At 43.8% G+C, this 19,034-nt stretch overlaps 1 protein-coding gene across 1 annotated transcript in view; it reads right to left on the bottom strand.

The window, feature by feature from the left end:
* Positions 1–6,489: 6,489 nt before the first annotated feature.
* LOC311138707 (disco-interacting protein 2 homolog B-A-like) overlaps positions 6,490–19,034 on the bottom strand; it is a gene marked incomplete at its 5' end in the record, with an annotated part of 74,835 nt that continues 62,290 nt past the window's right edge. The window contains 22 exons of the mRNA XM_084173496.1: positions 6,490–7,024; positions 7,204–7,327; positions 7,692–7,866; positions 8,259–8,333; positions 8,452–8,509; positions 8,608–8,669; positions 9,068–9,238; positions 9,323–9,491; positions 9,582–9,712; positions 9,964–10,073; positions 10,730–10,841; positions 11,023–11,144; positions 11,273–11,396; positions 11,520–11,600; positions 15,238–15,350; positions 15,494–15,695; positions 15,827–15,941; positions 16,846–16,973; positions 17,052–17,132; positions 17,311–17,447; positions 17,896–18,035; positions 18,273–18,387. Of these exons, the coding sequence (XP_084029622.1) occupies positions 6,772–7,024; positions 7,204–7,327; positions 7,692–7,866; positions 8,259–8,333; positions 8,452–8,509; positions 8,608–8,669; positions 9,068–9,238; positions 9,323–9,491; positions 9,582–9,712; positions 9,964–10,073; positions 10,730–10,841; positions 11,023–11,144; positions 11,273–11,396; positions 11,520–11,600; positions 15,238–15,350; positions 15,494–15,695; positions 15,827–15,941; positions 16,846–16,973; positions 17,052–17,132; positions 17,311–17,447; positions 17,896–18,035; positions 18,273–18,387 (2,798 nt within the window). The 3' untranslated portion in view covers positions 6,490–6,771. The remainder of the gene's footprint in view (positions 7,025–7,203; positions 7,328–7,691; positions 7,867–8,258; positions 8,334–8,451; positions 8,510–8,607; positions 8,670–9,067; positions 9,239–9,322; positions 9,492–9,581; positions 9,713–9,963; positions 10,074–10,729; positions 10,842–11,022; positions 11,145–11,272; positions 11,397–11,519; positions 11,601–15,237; positions 15,351–15,493; positions 15,696–15,826; positions 15,942–16,845; positions 16,974–17,051; positions 17,133–17,310; positions 17,448–17,895; positions 18,036–18,272; positions 18,388–19,034) is intronic.

Raw genomic sequence — 19,034 nt, 5'->3', positions numbered from 1 at the left:
CATTGCTAGATCTCAAATTGCTAGGGCAGCCCCATGTGGGGGGGAAATGTAGGGAAAATGGCACTGCACAGCTTCCAGAAAATAGTCGCTTTCAAACTAGGGATTTCGTGGCTAATTGAGGTAAAACTGTATTTCTGCTGATAGATTATGCATGTATGAACTACACATTGACACATCCAGCCCAAAGCTGGGAGGTTAAAAAAATATTTACTAGTCGCCAAAGTACCGAGCATGTCTTTAATATATAAATATTCAAAGCATTTAAAGAGACAACTAAAAGGTGTGCAATTATTGTCCTATTTACATTGTGTAATTTATTGACAGTCCATAACTAGCCCCACAAATAGGCTATCCAAAGTGAAACCAACTTGCCAAGGTAGCACACCAGCCCACTGAAGCTAATTGGAGAAATAAGTTGGCTAGCTTGCTAGCTAGTCTAGGCTACTTGCAGACACAATACCTGGTTAGACTGTCAAGTTATCTAGAAGGGTGAGTGACTGTAACTGTGTACTGTTTTGGCAGAGTGAAAGTACAAACGCTTCCCACGTTCGAACACACAACCAAGAGACACCCACATCAAAGCAAGCCTCCAAACCCCAAATATTTGTCTCAGTCGCATTTCCTAATGAGGATAATTGAAACTGAGGCTAAATCGGGAAGTTCAGCCCCCCTTTAATTGACATTATTATTAACCAAATCATTTATATACACAGCATACCAAGAGTGCATACACAAAATATTGATTGAACAACTCAGATAAAGAGATATGTGCAATGCTATATGTACAATACCACAAGTCAAATTTAAGTCCTCTTTGTGTATATTTATTACAAAATGTATAAGCAACATGAATTTCCCCAGGGCTGTGTAAACATTGGGGTTAAACTGCACGCCCATTGATTGCATAGTGTCAAAAAGTATTTTGGAGAGAGCAGAGAGAAGAGGAAGCCCTTATTGACCTCCCTGTGGTAGATTGATTGCAGTTAGCAGTAATGACAAGCAAGTCCTGGGCCAAACATCCACAACATGGGGAGTATTATTCACTCTGTTGTCAGAGCAGCCCACTATTGTTCCCTGAAATGTCACCCAAAAAATTAATAAAACATCTCTCCCTTTTGTGCTTGAATCTGATGCGTATGTGTGCTTGGTCTCTGAGTCATGCATTCAGACATTCCATGGTGAACCTGGAACTTTAATTCAAATGTAGGATATGGCGCTATAACTTGTCACTGCTTTTGTTTTTCTGAATGGATAGGTTCAAATCATATGGTAACCTTGTAATTGCTCTAAACATTGTGATTGAACAGCATAAGGGGGACAGTTATTTAACTCATACACATCTCTTGTCCAGAACCTTCGCATAATGTTCTTATTCATATATTACAACAAAATTAATTGCAAACTTTTAAGCTGTAGTGTTGAACATGACTGAATGTTACATATACACAAACCCCGTTCACACTTCTCACATATTTAAGAAGGAGACCGAAAATAACAAAACAACAAACTATTTACGTGTACATGTTAGACAATAATAATGAAATGCTCATCATGGACTCCTATAGCACTGCAAGGAGAATAAATGTTATTTTGAGGATCACTAGAACCGTACAGACAGGAAGGAGCATACAATATAATAATAATGTGTGAAAACTTCTAAAGATTACAGTAAATGAGAACCGCCCCACCCCCCCCCCCCCCCCGAGTGCTACACATTGTGTGTGGAGAGGAACATAACAGAACCCTAAACTGGTCGATGTTGTTCTCCGGTTTCATCCACAGGACTATGCCTAACTGTACTTGTCAATAAAATACTCTCTTGTTGATTCCAACAATATGATTGGCTCAGGTGTGCAATTGAAGTTTACAGGGGAAAATAAAAACAGGTTCCAGTGATTTAAAGTAGAATATGATTCAATTTTCAAACCTGACCACTATGATAGTGGCCAATGTTTAATTACATTAAATATGACAGTCCTATTTTGCAAATTGGGGCCCTGAAAGTCCTTTTCGTATGCAAAATGTTGCATTGCCATATTCTCTCACTCACATTCTTCAATCACTCAGCTTTGGACAGTCAGTGAAAAGTGCCCTGCATCTAAACTATTTGATCAGTGGTTCATATAAGAAATAAGAGCTTGCCACAAAACAACAGTCATTATATTGGTTTCATCGTTCTCCCCAAGCTCATAACATCAAACCAATCTCTGGTTGGGCCCAGAAGTTATCCCTGACTGTACAAATCCCTGACAACCTTATTCATGGTGGCGTGGTTTTCAAGGTCCTTCGAGCTTGAAGTGACCTGACCAGGAAAAACTCTTGGCACTATTAGCTGGTTCCTTTCTGCTAATCCCTAGTTAACTTGGATTCCTCAAAAATGATTCCTCACAATTAATATGCTCCTTGAACATGAGGAATGTGGATAATTGGATCATCAAAAATAGACAAGTGCAAGATCAGTGTTAAGATCTTAAATTCACTAGAGTCTTTACCTTTAAATTGCTTTAATTCTTATGTACAATAATCTTTCGGCACCATCTGCTCACAACTAGGTTAGTTATCCAGAAAACCATCAGGTGAGAGAGATCAATTGAGTTTTAGTTTTTTTACATGTATACATACAATTTAAAAATAATATCTATACAGTATATATAAAATACAGAAGCCTTGATGGGTACAGTACAGTAAATGGCCTCTATGTTCTACTCCAAACATCCCTTTGGATATCAATAAGGATTATCACCCCAATAACACAAACAGTTATGAAATGGAAGAACAGCAATGGACAAAAATAAAAAGGTGTATGGGCAAAGTTTTATAAGGCAAGAAGTAAACTTAATTAAAGAAAGTGGAGAATGCGTTCCATTTCTTATTTTGCCTTTTCAAGCAATAAACCTGTGATGCAAGTACAGCCAATGACGACTGACTGATGTAATTTCTTCTACGGCTGCTGATTGGTCTATCTTATATGTATATATATTTTTTTACCTTTATTTAACTAGGCAAGTCAGTTAAGAACAAATTCTTATTTACAATGACGGCCTACACCAGCCAAACGCGGACGACGTTGGGCCAATTGTGCGCCGCCCACTAATGTGTTCATTAGTGTTCTAACATGCCTTCACACATCCTTCATAAACCCCTGCCTCAAAGTACACAGATAGGTCACTACAGGGTGAAGCAAGCACAACATTTAGAATAAGTTAAAGATAAGAAAAGAAAAGAAAACAAGGACTGGGTAAGACCTGGAAAGCTTGGGGAGGAAAGCCAGTAAGAATGGAGTAAGATGAATATATTTTTTACATACTGTATCACTCAACCCCAGGAAATTATGTCACCAGAGACAGGAAGTCCTCATCCCTTGGCCCCTCGCAATACCTTACATATGATTGGATCATGGAGGAGTGGGGAGAGAGGTAAGATTGACTTCAGCACCTTAATACTCCCTGACACTGTGCAAATAGAGGGCCAGTCAGGCAGTTGAGGTGTTTGTTGTGTGATTGGGGGGTGTGGCGAGGGTATAGTTATTTTCCCTTCCAGTTGCAGTTGAAAAGCTGTGTTTAGTGTAGACACGGACTCTGTCCAGGTGGATATGGAGATATATATATCTCATTCCAAAATCATGGGCATTAATTTGGAGCTGGTCCCCCCCTTTGCTGCTATAACAGGGAAGGCTTTCCACTAGATATTGGAACATTGGTGCGTTGACTTGCATCCATTCAACGTTGACTTGCTTCCATTCAACCACAAGAACATTCGTGAGGTCGGGCACTGATGTTGGGCGATTAGGCCTGGCTCACAGTCGGCGTTCAGATTCATCCCAAAGGTGTTCGATGGGGTTGAGGTCAGGTCTCTGTGCAGGCCAATCAAGTTCTTCCACACCGATCTCCACAAACCATTTCTGTATGAACCTCGCTTTTGTGCACAGGGGCATTGTCATGCTGAAACAGAAAAGGGTCTTCCCCAAACTGTTGCCATAAAGTTGGAAGCACAGAATCGTCTAGAATGTCATTGTATGCTGTAGCATTAAGATTTCCCTTCACTGGAACTAAGGGGCCTAGCCCAAACCACAAAAAACAGCCCCAGACCATTATTCCTCCTCCACCAAACTTTACAGTTGGCACTATGCAAGTAGCGTTCTCCTGGCATCCGCCAAACACAGATTAGTCCATCGGACTGCCAGAAGTGTGATTCATCACTTCAGAGAACGCGTTTCCACTGCTCTAGAGTCCAATGACGGCGAGCTTTACACCACTCCAGCCAACGCTTGGCATTGCACATGGTGATCTTAGGCTTGTGTGCAGCAGCTCGGCCATGGAAACACATTTCATGAAGCTCCCAATGAACAGTTCTTGTGCTGACGTTGCTTCCAGAGGCAGTTTGGAACTCGGTAGTGAGTGTTGCAACCGAGAACAGACGATTTTTATGCGCTACGCGCTTCAGCACTCAGCAGTCCCTTTCTGTGAGCTTGTGTGGCCTACCACTTCGCAGCTGAGCCGTTGTTGCTCCTAGACGTTTCCAATTCACAATACCAGCACTTACAGTTGACCGGGGCAGCTCTAGCAGGGCAGAAATGTGACGAACTGACTTGTTGGAAAGGTGGCATCCTCTGACGGTGCCACGTTGAAAGTCACTGAGCTTTTCTGTAAGGCCATTCTACTGCCAATGTTTGTCTATGGAGATTGCCTGGCTGTGTGCTCGATACACCTGTTAGCAACGGGTGTGGCTGAAATAGCCAAATCCACTCATTTGAAGGGGTGTCCACATACTTTTGTGTGTGTGTGTTTGTGTGTGTATGTATATATACACACTACCGTTCAAAAGTTTGGGGTCACTTAGAAATGTCCTTGTTTTCAAAAGAAAAGCAATTTTTTTGTCCATTAAAATAATATCAAATTGATCAGAAATACAGTGTAGACATTGTTAATGTTGTAAATGACTATTGTAGCTGGAAACGGCTGATTTTTTATGGAATATCTACATAGGCGTACAGAGGCCCATTATCAGCAACCATCAGTCCTGTGTTCCAATGGCACGTTGTGTTTGCTAATCCAAGTTTATCATTTTAAAAGGCTAATTGATCATTAGAAAACCCTTTTGCAATTATGTTAGCACAGCTGATAACTGTTGTGCTGATTAAAGAAGCAATAAAACTGGCCTTCTTGAGACTAGTTGAGTATCTGGAGCATCAGCAATTTTGGGTTCGATTACAGGCTCAAAATGGCCAGAAACAAAGAACTTTCTTCTGAAACTTGTCAGTCTATTCTTGTTCTGAGAAATGAAGGCTATTCCATGCGAGAAATTGCCAAGAAACTGAAGATCTCGTACAACGCTGTGTACTGCTCCTTCACAGAACAGCGCAAACTGGCTCTAACCGGAATAGAAAGAGGAGTGGAAGGCCCCAGTGCACAACTGAGCAAGAGGACAAATACATTAGAGTGTCTAGTTTGAGAAACAGACACCTCACAGGTCCTCAACTGACAGCTTCATTAAATAGTACCTGCAAAACACCAGTCGCAACGTCAACAGTGAAGTCATATCTCAGACTGGCCAATAAAAATAAAAGATTAAGATGGGCAGTCTGAGATATGGCTTTTTCTTTGCAACTCTGCCTAGAAGGTCAGCATCCCGGAGTCGCCTCTTCACTGTTGATGTTGAGACTGGTGTTTTGCGGGTACTATTTAATGAAGCTGCCAGTTGAGGACCTGTGAAGCACCTGTTTCTCAAACTAGACACTCTAATGTATTTGTCCTCTTGCTCAGTTGTGCACCGGGGCCTCCCGCTCCTCTTTCTATTCTGGTTAGAGCCAGTTTGCGCTGTTCTGTGAAGACATTTCTAAGAGACCCCAAACTTTTGAACGGTAGTGTATATATATATATATATATATATATATATATATGAGTATACCAAACATTAGGAACACCTTCCTAATATTGAGTTGCACCCCCCCTTTTGCCCACAGAACAGCCTCAATTTGTCGGGGCATGGACTCTACAACGTGTCAAAAGCGTTCCACAGGGATGCTGGCCCATGTTGACTCCAATGCTTCCCACAGTTGTGTCAAGTTGGCTGGATGTCCTTTGGGTGGTGGACCATTCTTCATACAAATGGGAAACTGTTGAGAGTGAAAAACCCAACAGCGTTGCAGTTCTTGACACAAACCGGTGCGCCTGGCACCTACTACCATACCCTGTTCAAAGCCACTTAAATATTTTGTCTTGTCTATTCACCCTCTGAATGGCACACATACACAATCCATTTCTCAATTGTCTCAAGGCTTAAAAATACTTCTTTAACCTGTCTCCTCCCCTTCATCTACACTGATTTGAAGTGGATTTAACAAGTGACATAAATAAGGGATCATAGCTTTCACCTGGAATCACCTGGTCAGTCTATGTCACGGAAATAGCAGTTGTCCTTAATGTTTTGTATACTCAGTATATATATATATATATATATATATATATATATACACACTTCTTTTTTTTTACAATACAGTGTACGTCTCAAAACACAACAGAGTGCTCCTTGAAATCCAACAGACCTGGAATGCAAAAGACCTTAGATCTGAACCACATACACCCCAAAAAGGTCTGTGTCAATACAGTGCAGTAAAGTGCAGCCAACCCCCTCCTACTGCCCATTGTGGTACCATGCATTTTCTGTCTATGGAGCAGGTTGGTCCAAACTACTTTCTTCCTAACCCCCTCTCCAACAGCCGGAATCTTTTCCACCATACGATGACCAGCCCAGCCCATCCCCCCTGGCCCCTCACATATTATACGCCACATAGATGGGGTCCAGTTGGTCAGCCAGGAAGGAGTCCCGGAGGTGCATGCGCTGTTTCTCCCCCCTGGAGTTGATAGGTATGACCCCCGGGTCCACGATGACCACCACGCCCACGATGAGATGGTGCTCCTCCAGCACCACGTTGGTGACCAGGGGCACCAGGTCCAGGGCATCCTGCTCTGAGCCACACAGCTCAGCCACCACCACCAGTAGGTTGGTCCACGTGAACACCGCACTGTATGGGACACATATGAAAAAGGGGTTATATTCAAATCAAATGTCAGACAAAGACACACACGTGCGCACGTACACACACACACACTAAGAAATCTCTTCATCTCACTCCAATTATAAAAACACAGATAAACCAATGGACAATAAGTAAGGTTTCCTGGGACACTCCAGTGTTCTGACCTCTCTGCGATGCTGCGGTGAGCCCGGGACACAGACGTCTCGATGTCGATGGGGTGGTAGCGCAGTCCCCTAAGCTCCAGAGTCTCATCCACGGAACCCACCACAAACAGGGCATCATGACGATCTGACCACAGAGAGGGAGACAGACAGAGAGGGGCAAACAAATATGTTGAATACTGGGTATGTTGGGCTAGCTCATTTATCCCTCATCAGATCCCTAGTATGTCTCCCTTTTCTTGTTATCCATTAGCATTAGCATCATAGCCCTCCCTTTTCATGCTATCTATTAGCATTAGCATCCATAGCATCCCTTTTCATGTTAGCCATTAGCGTTAGCCTCCATAGCCCTCCCTTTTCATTTTTTATCCATTAGCATCCATAGCCCTCCCTTTTCATGTTATCCATTAGCATTAGCATCTATAGCCCTCCCTTTTTATGTTAGCCATTAGCGTTAGCCTCCATATCCCTGACCGGGCCCATCCACTCACGCCCAGCGGCATCTAGTAGTTCAGTCCTCTTGACGAAGCCCAGGTAGCCAGTCCTGGCCCACAGGGTCGTGGGGTCTCCAAAGCTCAGCTTGGTGTTAAAGTGGTCGGCCTGCAGGCTCTCCTCTCCATAGATGGTATAGTAGCCACTGGCACTGTGAGGGCTGTTAATCCAGATCTGACAGAGACAGAGAGCAGAGTAGGGGACAAGGTACAGTTAACATTTTACATTTACATTTTAGTCATTTAGCAGACGCTCTTATCCAGAGCGACTTACAGGAGCAATTAGGGTTAAGTGCCTTGCTCAAGGGCACATCGACAGATTTTTCACCTAGTCGGCTCGGGGATTAGAACCAGCGACCTTTCGGTTACTGGCACAATGCTCTTAACCACTAAGCTACCTGCCGCCGAACCTAATAAGGATGGAATAGGAGAGTTATGTATGAGGAGAATTGTTGGTTATTGATAGGGATAGGAGTTTTTCCTAATTATACCTTTCCTATTGCCCATCCTTTTATCTATGCCACATGTTGACATATTCACTCTAATATTAGCATTCTCTTCCCTCACCTCTCCTAGATGGGAATCTCCTAGAGGTCCTCTGGTCTCTGGGTTCACAATGATCACCCTGACTCCTGGTAAGATCTATAGAGAGTGATAGAGTAGAGAGACAGATGGTGAACAACAAAATCCCACAACAACACATCTTGTATCTGAATACAAAGGGAATTTAATGTGTGTGGATCCATCAGGGGAGACTTACTTTGCCAGACTCCATCAGAGGGAGACTCTGAGGGGCTCCCCTCTCCACCAGCCTCACCCTGAGACAGAAAGTGAAAGCACATTGTGATGGTGAACTCAATACTGTAAAAACAAAAAAGATCCTCAGCGTCAAAGCTGCTCATACATATGTTCTCACCTGTCATGGCGGAGGGACTTCATGTCCACATACACAGTGGAGGGGTCCGGTCCAGTGGTTCCCTGAGAAACAAACAGAAAACCTGACTGAAAACTCAGATACACATCCACTGTACATGTATCAGTCCTTGAGGAGACATACAGGGAGGTCCTGCTGTACTAACTGAACTGGCAGACAACCCTCAGAGTCCTCTATTTACACGTGACTCTTCTGTTATGTAGAGTTAACAGAAGGCTCTAGCCTCCAGTTCAGGGAGACACTAGTTAGTGCATCAACCAACATGAGTCAAGGTTCAGCCACAAATCATAGGAACATTGGACATGGCCGTCAAAACATTAATGTTTTCCCTTAGCCATTAATACAAGTCTATCTTTCCAAACAAGTGAGTTATGCTTCCATCTTATGAAATTCCCTGTTGCCTAGTACCTCCTCACAGAACAGATTCTAGCTGGTTGAATACCTGCATGCAAATGGCCAGGTTGACCCTGGATCCAAAGGCTGTGCTGACAGCACGGGGGGAGAGGCCCAGGTCCTTAAACAGCTTGGAGAAGGACATGGTGAGGGTCAGACGAGGACGCTCCTCTGCTATCACCACACAGCTCCTCACACATGACAGGTTCAGCCCCCGTGCCTGGAAGGAAAGAGAGAAGGAGATGGGGAGTTAGCGTGTTTGTGTTTGTGTGTGTGTGTGTGTGTGTGTGTGTGTTGTACTCACTTTGAGTATCTCTGTCTGCGTGCCTATCCCCTTGGTGCAGAGCTCCATGACAGAGTAGGAGCAGAAGGTGTCTCTGATGCGGTACTGGCTCAGGGTGCTCAGCCACAAGGGCAGACAGCTCTCCAACTCCAGAGGAGGGATTAGGATGGACTGGTGGCCCGAGTACACACTACACACACAGGAAACAAGATAAGGTGTGAGTTCATGTGTGTAAGTGAGAGAGATAAAGATACCCTGTGTGTGTGTATGTGTGTGTTACCTTGCGAGGCACCACAGTACGAAGCCCAGGCCACAGTAAGGGTCCAGGCAGATGGCTATTTGGCGTGAGGAGTAGAGCTCACACTGCAGCTTGATGGAGCGACACAGAGCACTGACTGCCGCATGGGAGATCTGATGGCCAGAGACACACAGCCAATCACACACACATCACAATGAAACCAATAAGAGAAGCAGAATCAACCGGTAAAGCCATGGTTATGGCTACCGCCATTGGCCCACTGTAAAGCAGATGAGCAAAATGGGCCGTTGGCTACTGACTTTGCCGAAGGCAGGCCGCTCATGGGCCACCATAGGTTTGCAAACTATCTGGGGCTGTTTTAGAGTATTGAGACACAGTGGTAGCCTCCTGTAATTGACCTTACCTTGACCCCAGTGAGCATGCCCGTGGTGGACACACTGAAGTCCAGATAGGCGATCATCTCTGCCGTGGGGGGCTTGTAGATCGTGGGGGGTCTATGGCGAGGGAGGTCATCTGGAAGAAGGGAACATGCACAACAAGGTTGAGTTTCTCTGGCTCAGGTTAGGTATGTTCTGTATGTAAGATCTTCTATGGCAGGGGTTCTCAAAATGGGGTGTGGAGGTACTTTAGGGGGTACACAGCCAGATCCAAGTATTTATTTATTTTTATATATAAAAAAAAAAAATTTGATTAAACTAATTTTGTCCAAGGGATCTGTGGAATAAGTTTAGAGGGTATAATACAATACAATATATATATATACAATGTATGTTCTTAACCCTGGGCAACATGTTCAGAGGGATATTGGTATCCACAGTACTCCACCAATTATCAACTCAATACTTTTACATAAATGCACTGTAATTTAAGCTTTAAACTGCAAAGTGTTCTCTCTGTCTTATGGCAAAATGTGTAGAATTGCAGGAAATTTGTTTGAAAACTTCAAAAGAAAATCTCAGATGCCAAAAGCATTAAAATGTTCCATCCCAGGGCCTGAGACTTGGTTCATCCGGCCATACACTGCCGAAGTCATAGTAAAACTCCTTGTATGCTATTTTTATCTCACTCGAGTGGTGTTCTGATTATGAGGGGGTCCCTCACTGATGAATTTGCGATCACAAAAGGGGTCCCCAGCACCAAAAAGTTTAAGAACACCTGGCCTATGGTACCTGTGTCTATGATTGTCGGCCATGTTTTAATGTTCAGAGAGGCAGCAGCCTCTTTGGAGCGCAGGATCCTCATGAGGTTCTGAGTGGTAAGGATACAGGCAGCTTTACTGACCTGGGGACAGACAGATGCACCACAAACATGTTAGTTTGTAGAAAAGTATGGTTCCAACTTCATACCTTTGGAAGACCAAAATAATAACACTCAAACAAAATGCTAATAAAAAAGCACCCATCCTCATACACTCACGTAATCAAAATATACCACATATACACATAAACATGCACACACTTACATCGATGATCATGCGGACAGTGGGAAGTGTGGCTGCCAGGTTCTGTGGATGAGGAGGTCTGACAGTGACAGGAACACAGCCAGCGTACAGACAGCCATAGAAAGAGGCTATCAGGTCAATACCTAGAGAGAGAGACAGAAAGAGAGACAAAGACAGACTGTAACTCTAAGTCATCCTCAATGGGTATGACTATGCCACTTCTCAGTGTGAGTCTGATGGACGGACAGACAGAAAGACAGAAAGGACCCACCAGGAGGGTAGAGCAGCACCACGTTGTCCCCGGTGTTGATGCTGCCTTTCTCTGTGAGCGCCGCTGCAATCTTCTCCGCCCGCTTATGCAGCTGCACACATGTGGCTGTGCACACTGCTACCCCCTGAAGCAAAGGCATTAGAGAGAGGGTAGGGGCAAGGGGTTTATTTAAAACTGGGCACAACTGTCTATGGGGGTTCTGTATACTGTATGTGTGAGAGTGAGTCTAAAAGAGTGAGAGTGCTACCTTTGCATTGAGCAGCACATAGAGACAGTGGTCTGGGTCAGTCTGTGCCCTCCACTGTAGAGCCTCGGACAGGAACTGGTGCTGAGGAGAGAAAAGAGAGGGTCAAAGCTAATTACATAGCAATCATATCAATAGGGAAAAAATCAATTGATATCAACACAAAATAACCACAAATAAATCTAATAAGAGTTGTATTTTGCTGATGGAAGGAACCTGACAGAACTTGAATTTCCTCAAGTTAATTCCCTTAAGTTACAGTAAGTCTAAGGACATGAAGATGGTCAATACAGTTGCACTGCAGTAAATAGCCCTGGAGCAAAAATGTCCTCTGTAGGTAGCTTTTCTACCAGGAGGAAGGCAACTGTCACTTCCATTGGCAAAGTAGCAAACAAATGGTCAATTTACACCATGCAGCATTAACCAAACTATTCCTTAAAATAATGAAAAACTGATTTAAATATTAGCTAACAGCAATTATGGGGAGGAATCAATTGGGAAAAAACAGCAAAGCACATGAAGAGCAGATGTGGATGGTTGAATCTCAGGAAGATGGCTTGCCAGGGCCTTCGTCTGAGTCCAAACAACTCTGTAGACCAGCAAGGCCTGTATGTGTATGTGTAGTATTTTGAACATTCAGAGGTGATGGGGGCCAATGGAAGAGCAAACAGACACTGCACTTGACACGTTTATGAAATTGCTTATTCCAGTTACTAATAAGCATGCACCCATTAAGAAAATGACTGAAAAACAGTTAAATCCCCGTGGATTGATGAGGAATTGAAATATTGTATGGTTGAGAGGGATGAGGCAAAAGGAATGGCAAATAAGTCTGGCTGCACAACCGATTGGCAAACGTATTGCAAATTGAGAAATCATGTGACTAAACTGAATGAAAAGAAGAAGAAATAACACTATGATGGACTGGTGGATAAATAACATAAATAATGATAGTAAATAGCTTTGGAGCGACTTAAATGACAAAAAAGGCAAACTCAGCTCCATCATTCATTGAATCAGATGGCTCATTCATCACAAAACCAACTGATATTGCCAACTACTTTAATAATTTTTTCATTGGCAAGATTAGCAAACTTAGGCATGACATGCCTGCAACAATTGCTAACACTACACATCCAAGTATATATAACCAAAGACAAGCATTGTAATTTTGAATTCCGTAAAGTGAGTGTGGAAGAGGTGAACAAATTATTGTTGTCTATTAACAACGACAAGCCACCGGGGTCTGACAACTTGGATGGAAAATTGCTGAGGATAATAGCGGAACGATATTGCCACTCCTATTTGCATTATTTTCAATTTAAGCCTACTAGAATGTGTGTGCCCCCAGGCTTGGAGGGAAGCAAAAGTCATTCCACTACCTAAGAATAGTTAAGCCCCCTTTACTGGCTCAAACAGCCGACCAATTAGCCTGTTACCAACCCTTAGTAAACTATTGGAAAAAATTGTGTTTGACCAGATACAATGCTATTTTACTGTAAACAAATTGACAAACTTTCAGCATGCTTATAGAAAAGGACATTCAACAAGCACAGCACTTACACAAATGACTGATGATTGGCTGAGAGAAACTGATGATAAAAAGATTGTGGGGGCTGTTTTGTTAGACTTCAGTGTGGCTTTTGACATTATCGATCATAGTCTGCTGCTGGAAAAACGTATGTATTATAGCTTTACACCCCCTGCTATAATGTGGATAAAGAGTTACTTGTCTAACAGAACACAGAGGGTGTTCTTTAATGGAAGCCTCTCAAACATAATCCAGGTAGAATCAGGAATTCCCCAGGGCAGCTGTCTAGGTCCCTTGCTTTTTATCCATCTTTACTAACGACATGCCACTGGCTTTGAGTAAAGCCAGTGTGTCTATATATGCGGATGACTCAACACTATACACGTCAGCTACTACAGCAACTGAAATAACTGCAACACTTAACAAAGAGTTGCAGTTAGTTTCGGAATGGGTGGAAAGGAATAAGTTAGTCCTGAATATTTCCAAAACTAAAAGCATTGTATTTGGGTCAAATCATTCACTAAACCTTAAACCTCAACTACATCTCGTAATGAATCATGTGGAAATTGAGCAAGTTGAGGTGACTAAACTGCTTGGAGTAACCCTGGATTGTAGACTGTCATGGTCAAAGCATATTGATACAACAGTAGCTAAGATGGGGAGAAGTATGTCCATAATTAAGCGCTGCTCTGCCTTCTTAACAACACTATCAACAAGGAAGGTCCTACAGGCCCTAGTTTTGTCGCACCTCAACTACTGTTCAGTAGCGTGGTCAGGTGCCACAAAGAGGGAGTTGGGAAAATTGCAGTTGGCTTAGAACAGGGCAGCACAGCTGGCCCTTAAAAGTACACGGAGAGCTAACATTGATGACATGCATGTCAGTCTCTACTGGCTCAGAGTGGAAGAGAGATTGACTTCATCACTGCTTGTTTTTGTGAGAGGTGTCGACGAGCAGAATGTACCGAGCTGTCTGTTTGGAATACTGGCACACAGCTCGGACACCCATGCATACCCCACAAGACATGCCACCAGAGGTCTCTTCACAGTCCCCAAGTCCAGAACGGACTATGGGAGGCACTCAGTACTACATAGAGCCATGACTACATGGAACTCTATTCCACATCAGGTAACTGATGCAAGCAGTAGAATCAGATTTAAAAAACAGGTAAAAATACACCTTATGGAACAGCGGGGACTGTGAAGAGACACACACACAGGTACATACACACATACATATAGACACTCACTCTACACACACGTACACATGGATGTTGTATTGTAAATATGTGATAGTGGAGTAGTGGCCTGAGGGAACACACTAAATGTATTGGGTAAAGTGTTATGAAATATAATGTCATGTAATATTTGAAATTGTATATAACTGCCTTAATGTTGCTGGACCCCAGGAAGAGTAGCTGCTGCCTTGGCAGCAGCTAATGGGGATCCTTAATAAATAAAAAATAAAATAAAAAATGGAAGGCATGGTGCATCAGGTGACATTAAGAGATGCCATGACAGACTGTGCTGTGATGCAAAAATAAAAACAATTGCATAAAACATTGGCACATGCAGATTCAGAGCATCACGTCTGACACCATGCAAGATCTCACATCTTGCCAGAACTTAGCGATGCATCCATATAATTATTTGTGTGTGCAACTGAAAAATAACTAAATTCACATTGAGAGCTTCACTGTACAGCACATTGCAGACAGAAGCAAAGGAAGGACCAGGGTGTGGTGGGTAAGAAGTTAGAGTTGGGAGGGGGCAGTAGCTCTTACCATCATAGTAGGCCACATACGAAGCTATGTAATGTTACATCCAAAGAGAGACGGGTGCATTAGGACAGAAGAAAGAATGCATTATGTTGCCCACATGGTTTACCAGCTATCTTGTCCTGTCTAACTACCCAACTAGCAAACACTTACTGGACCACTGGTGGCAAAGAGGCAGCTCACCACTGCAGGCAAGCCCATATTGAACCGCTGTCTCCAACCAATATGGTGGCAGCCCAACAGCATACCGAACGTGACTATCCGGCAGTCGGCATGCCATTGTTAGTAGTGTTGGCTACCACCAGGTTAGTAGTACCAGCTACCGCTATCGTCCCTACCCTGCTATGGGCCACCGTGCATGTGGGTCCTTTCTAACTGGTGTGATGATGAGAGAGAGGTCCTGAGGTGGTCCTACCTTCCTGATCAGGTCCTGGTCCTCGATCATGCCCAGATCCCTGCCTGCTGCCTGGGCTATCCTCTTCCCTGCTACCAGGTTCCCCACCATGATGGAGGCTGGACCCACACCCACTAAAAAGAGAAAGAGGGAGGGAGAGAGAGAGAGAGAGAGAGAGAGATGCATATTCACAATCAAATAAATTCCCTAGCTCAAAAGTCATGGCCACTGTAAGCCAATCAGTTTCCAAGTTTTGCTGTTGATGAGCCTACTGTACCTGGCTGTTTCTGCCGTGGTTTGGGGAGGTTGGTGACACAGGTATGGGGGCACATGAGGATGTTACAGGGGTGCAGGTTGCCGTCCAGGAAGTGCTGCTTGGTCTCGAAGATGTGGATCCCTCCCAGGTGGGTCTTGGGTAACGTGTTGGCAGGCACCAGAGCTAGGCAGTACAAACCCACCTGGTGAATACTGTCAATGGCCTGGACAGTGGACACACACAACACCCCTCAGTTAGACAACTTCTCTAATCAAGTGTTTAGAGTACATTGAAAACTGTGGTGTTCGTTTTGGAATGTACCAAGAAAGAGGTGTTTGTAGGGGGGTTAGCTACCTGCAGTACTCGGCTCATCCACTGGAAGCTGTCCTCCTCACTGGCATCTGGCCTCTGCTCTGCCACAATCACTATCCTCTCATCATAGAACACAGTCACAGAGAACACCGCAATCCTGACACACACATGCATACACGCGGACACACACACACACACACACACACACACACAATTAGAATGTCTTCTCTGCAAGGATCCATAGTCACACACATAGATATTGACCTCTCCCTCCATATACTAAATATGTACATCCACACATAAAGCAGAGAACACTGCAATTCCTACACACACAAAACCACTCTGATAACAAGCATTTTCACAGCTTGAGATGATCTTTTCTGCAAGGAGCCAATACACCCCCACATCCCACACAGAAATATGCTGTATACATCCACTCATATTTCGAGCGCGCTATGGGCCTGCAGTGCTCACTAACAACCACCAGATGACAGTCGTGATACACAACAAAGCTCAATGCCATAGAGACATATAGAGATTGCAATGTTGTATCTGTGCCATTATGGAGTCTGTGACAGCATGGGCAGCGCCATTGAGGCTATCTCCAAGTAGTCCATTTTCTTTTGATTTTTTGAAAAAAAGTGTAAAGCTAATATTGGTGACTTACCGCCACGCCACCTGCAGAGCTGGAGTCTTGAACCAAATGTTGTGTGTCAATCATTTATTGTGGCCACTAGATTATGTAATATAGCTTAAAGCCATTTTACAAACTAGGCAAACCAATTTGAAGAAGACACATTTTGATCATTGGCTGATCGCTCCCAACCCATAGGAATCCCCACCCAGTTGACCACTTTAAACTGGTGGAAGCCCTCAATGGCAATGTCCATGCAAAAACAGGTTATTTCCAAGTAATGATCTCTATACATCTCTATGCGCAATCCCCAATACACCTGACTCACAGCAAGCACACACAACACAGACCTCATCCACTGTCCATTCAAATACATGCTGACATATGCGCACACACACACAAACGCATGCACACATACAGTACTCACCTCCCACGATACACAGTCTTGACAGGCTCCACGGCCAGTGCTGTGGCCACCAAGTCATCAGCGTTGTGTCTCCTACCACTCACCATCAGCAGGCCTTCGTTCTTCCCCACCACAAACATCAGACTGCCCTGTAGAGCGGTTAGACACAGCATTCATTACACACATATGGACGCACGCACACGCACACACACGACAGTCCTACTTACGGGTCCTACGAAGCCTAGGAGTCCAGATCTCACAAAGGGGATGTCTCCAATAGGAGCACCAAGTGCATTGACAGGAATCACCTATAACAGACAGACAAAAACTGATGTTTTTAACATTTTCTAATATAAAACGTGTTGGTAAGCATATTGAATGTTCAGAGTTTGGTGTGTCTGACCAGGTCCTGACCAGGTGTCTGACCAGGTTCACCTTTACAGCACGTAACACATAAGGGGGAATTGAATGGTTGTGGGTCTATACCTCAAAGGTGTTCTTGGTGACTCCTGGTAGGCCATAGTACATGTTGCCTCCAGCACGAGAGTTCACCACGATCTCCCCTATCTCATCTGTCTTACACAGCTGAGGAGGCCCTTCAGGCTTCACTATACACATCAGAGCTATAGACACAGAAACAGAGTCAGGCTTCACTATACACATCAGAGATATAGACATAGAGACAGAGTCAGCTGCACAGATAAATACATGTACAGGAATAATAACACACATACAATTACAGAAACCGATTTACACATAAAGAATCAAATATAATAATAATAATAATAATAATATATGCCATTTAGCAGACACTTTTATCCAAAGTGACTTACAGTCATGCGTGCATACATTTTACATATGGGTGGCCCCGGGAATAAACACATTCATATATAAAAATGGACCTGCAGTGGAGGTGATTTGAAATCAAACTCTCGTGATTAGTTACTATAGCCCTGCCTGAGACTTGTATGCCAATTACACACATACACATGGATTTCACTCCTGATATTACTCTCAAGTGAGATCCCCCATTTCTCTCTCTCTTCTATACTGTGCATCCCCCCTCCTCACCTCCAGGCATCACATGACCCACATCCTGCACGGTGAGGGCAGAGTTTTTGTCCTCCGTGTTGACCCTGATGACCCCGTGACTCAGACCCCCCATGGAGAGGATGGCCCTGGCTGGGAGGGGCGTCCCTGGCACCCCCGGCCTGCACACAGAGAGGTACAGGAGAGGACAGGGATTTTACTCAAAAATGTACACACACTGCCGAAAGATGGTCCTTCTAACCATACATAAATTAAATTATTGAAGGTACATTATGTAACTTTGATTTCATTACATTTTTCCAGAGGCAACTCAGGGTACTACAAACACATTTGGCCAAGTAGCAAAACAAAACACAAACTGTTATTTTTGCTAAGAAGACCCATTCAGCCCATCCTACCTGCGGATGGCTACCGTCATGGCCTCAGGGGAGGTGGCACAGGGACAGATGACCTCTGGCTTCAGCCCGTGGATCTGGAACACACTGAGGAAGGCATCGCAGGACGACACCGACCCTTAGGGAGAGACACAGACAGCGAGAGAGACTCAACAACACTGACATCTCAAAACATTGACCATTTTTGGATGGTATCCATTCAAATCATACAGGGCTTTGTTTATCACTTGCAATTGTCCTATTGCATGTTGGATGTTTGCTGTCTGTCAGCCACACTGACTGCCTGGAAGGTGCAATCCCACTAAGCATTTACCGACGGCAATGTTATTTGGTCCTGTCCGGACCAAATCTGAACCAATCATAGACGTCTATGTTTGGTTCAGATTTGGGCTAGAGCGGACCAAATCTAAAACAATTATAGACGTCTATGTTTGGGCCAAATAAAGGCCGGTCCGGACCGGACCAAATCTGAACCAAACATAGACGTCTATGTTTCACAAGTTTGGAGAGCACAGTACAGCACATTACATTACAGTACAGAAAATAAAAGTACAGTAGAGTACAATATAGTACAGTACTTTAAAGTATAGTGTACTGTATTGTACCCTACTTTACTCTAATGTACTATCCTCTATTGAACTAAACTATCCTCTACTGTAGTCTACTCTACCAAATAAACATTTTCCTGTCCTGTACCGTACCGTACTCTACTGTGCTCTACTGTACTAAACTGTGCCGTACTGTACTGTGATGTTCAAACTTGTG

This window comes from Coregonus lavaretus (assembly GCF_964263955.1).
Source record: "Coregonus lavaretus genome assembly, chromosome: 12".
In the NCBI taxonomy this organism is placed as follows: domain Eukaryota; kingdom Metazoa; phylum Chordata; class Actinopteri; order Salmoniformes; family Salmonidae; genus Coregonus; species Coregonus lavaretus.
The sequence above is the reverse complement of the archived record's forward strand: the minus strand, read 5'-3'. Positions and strand labels throughout refer to the sequence as shown.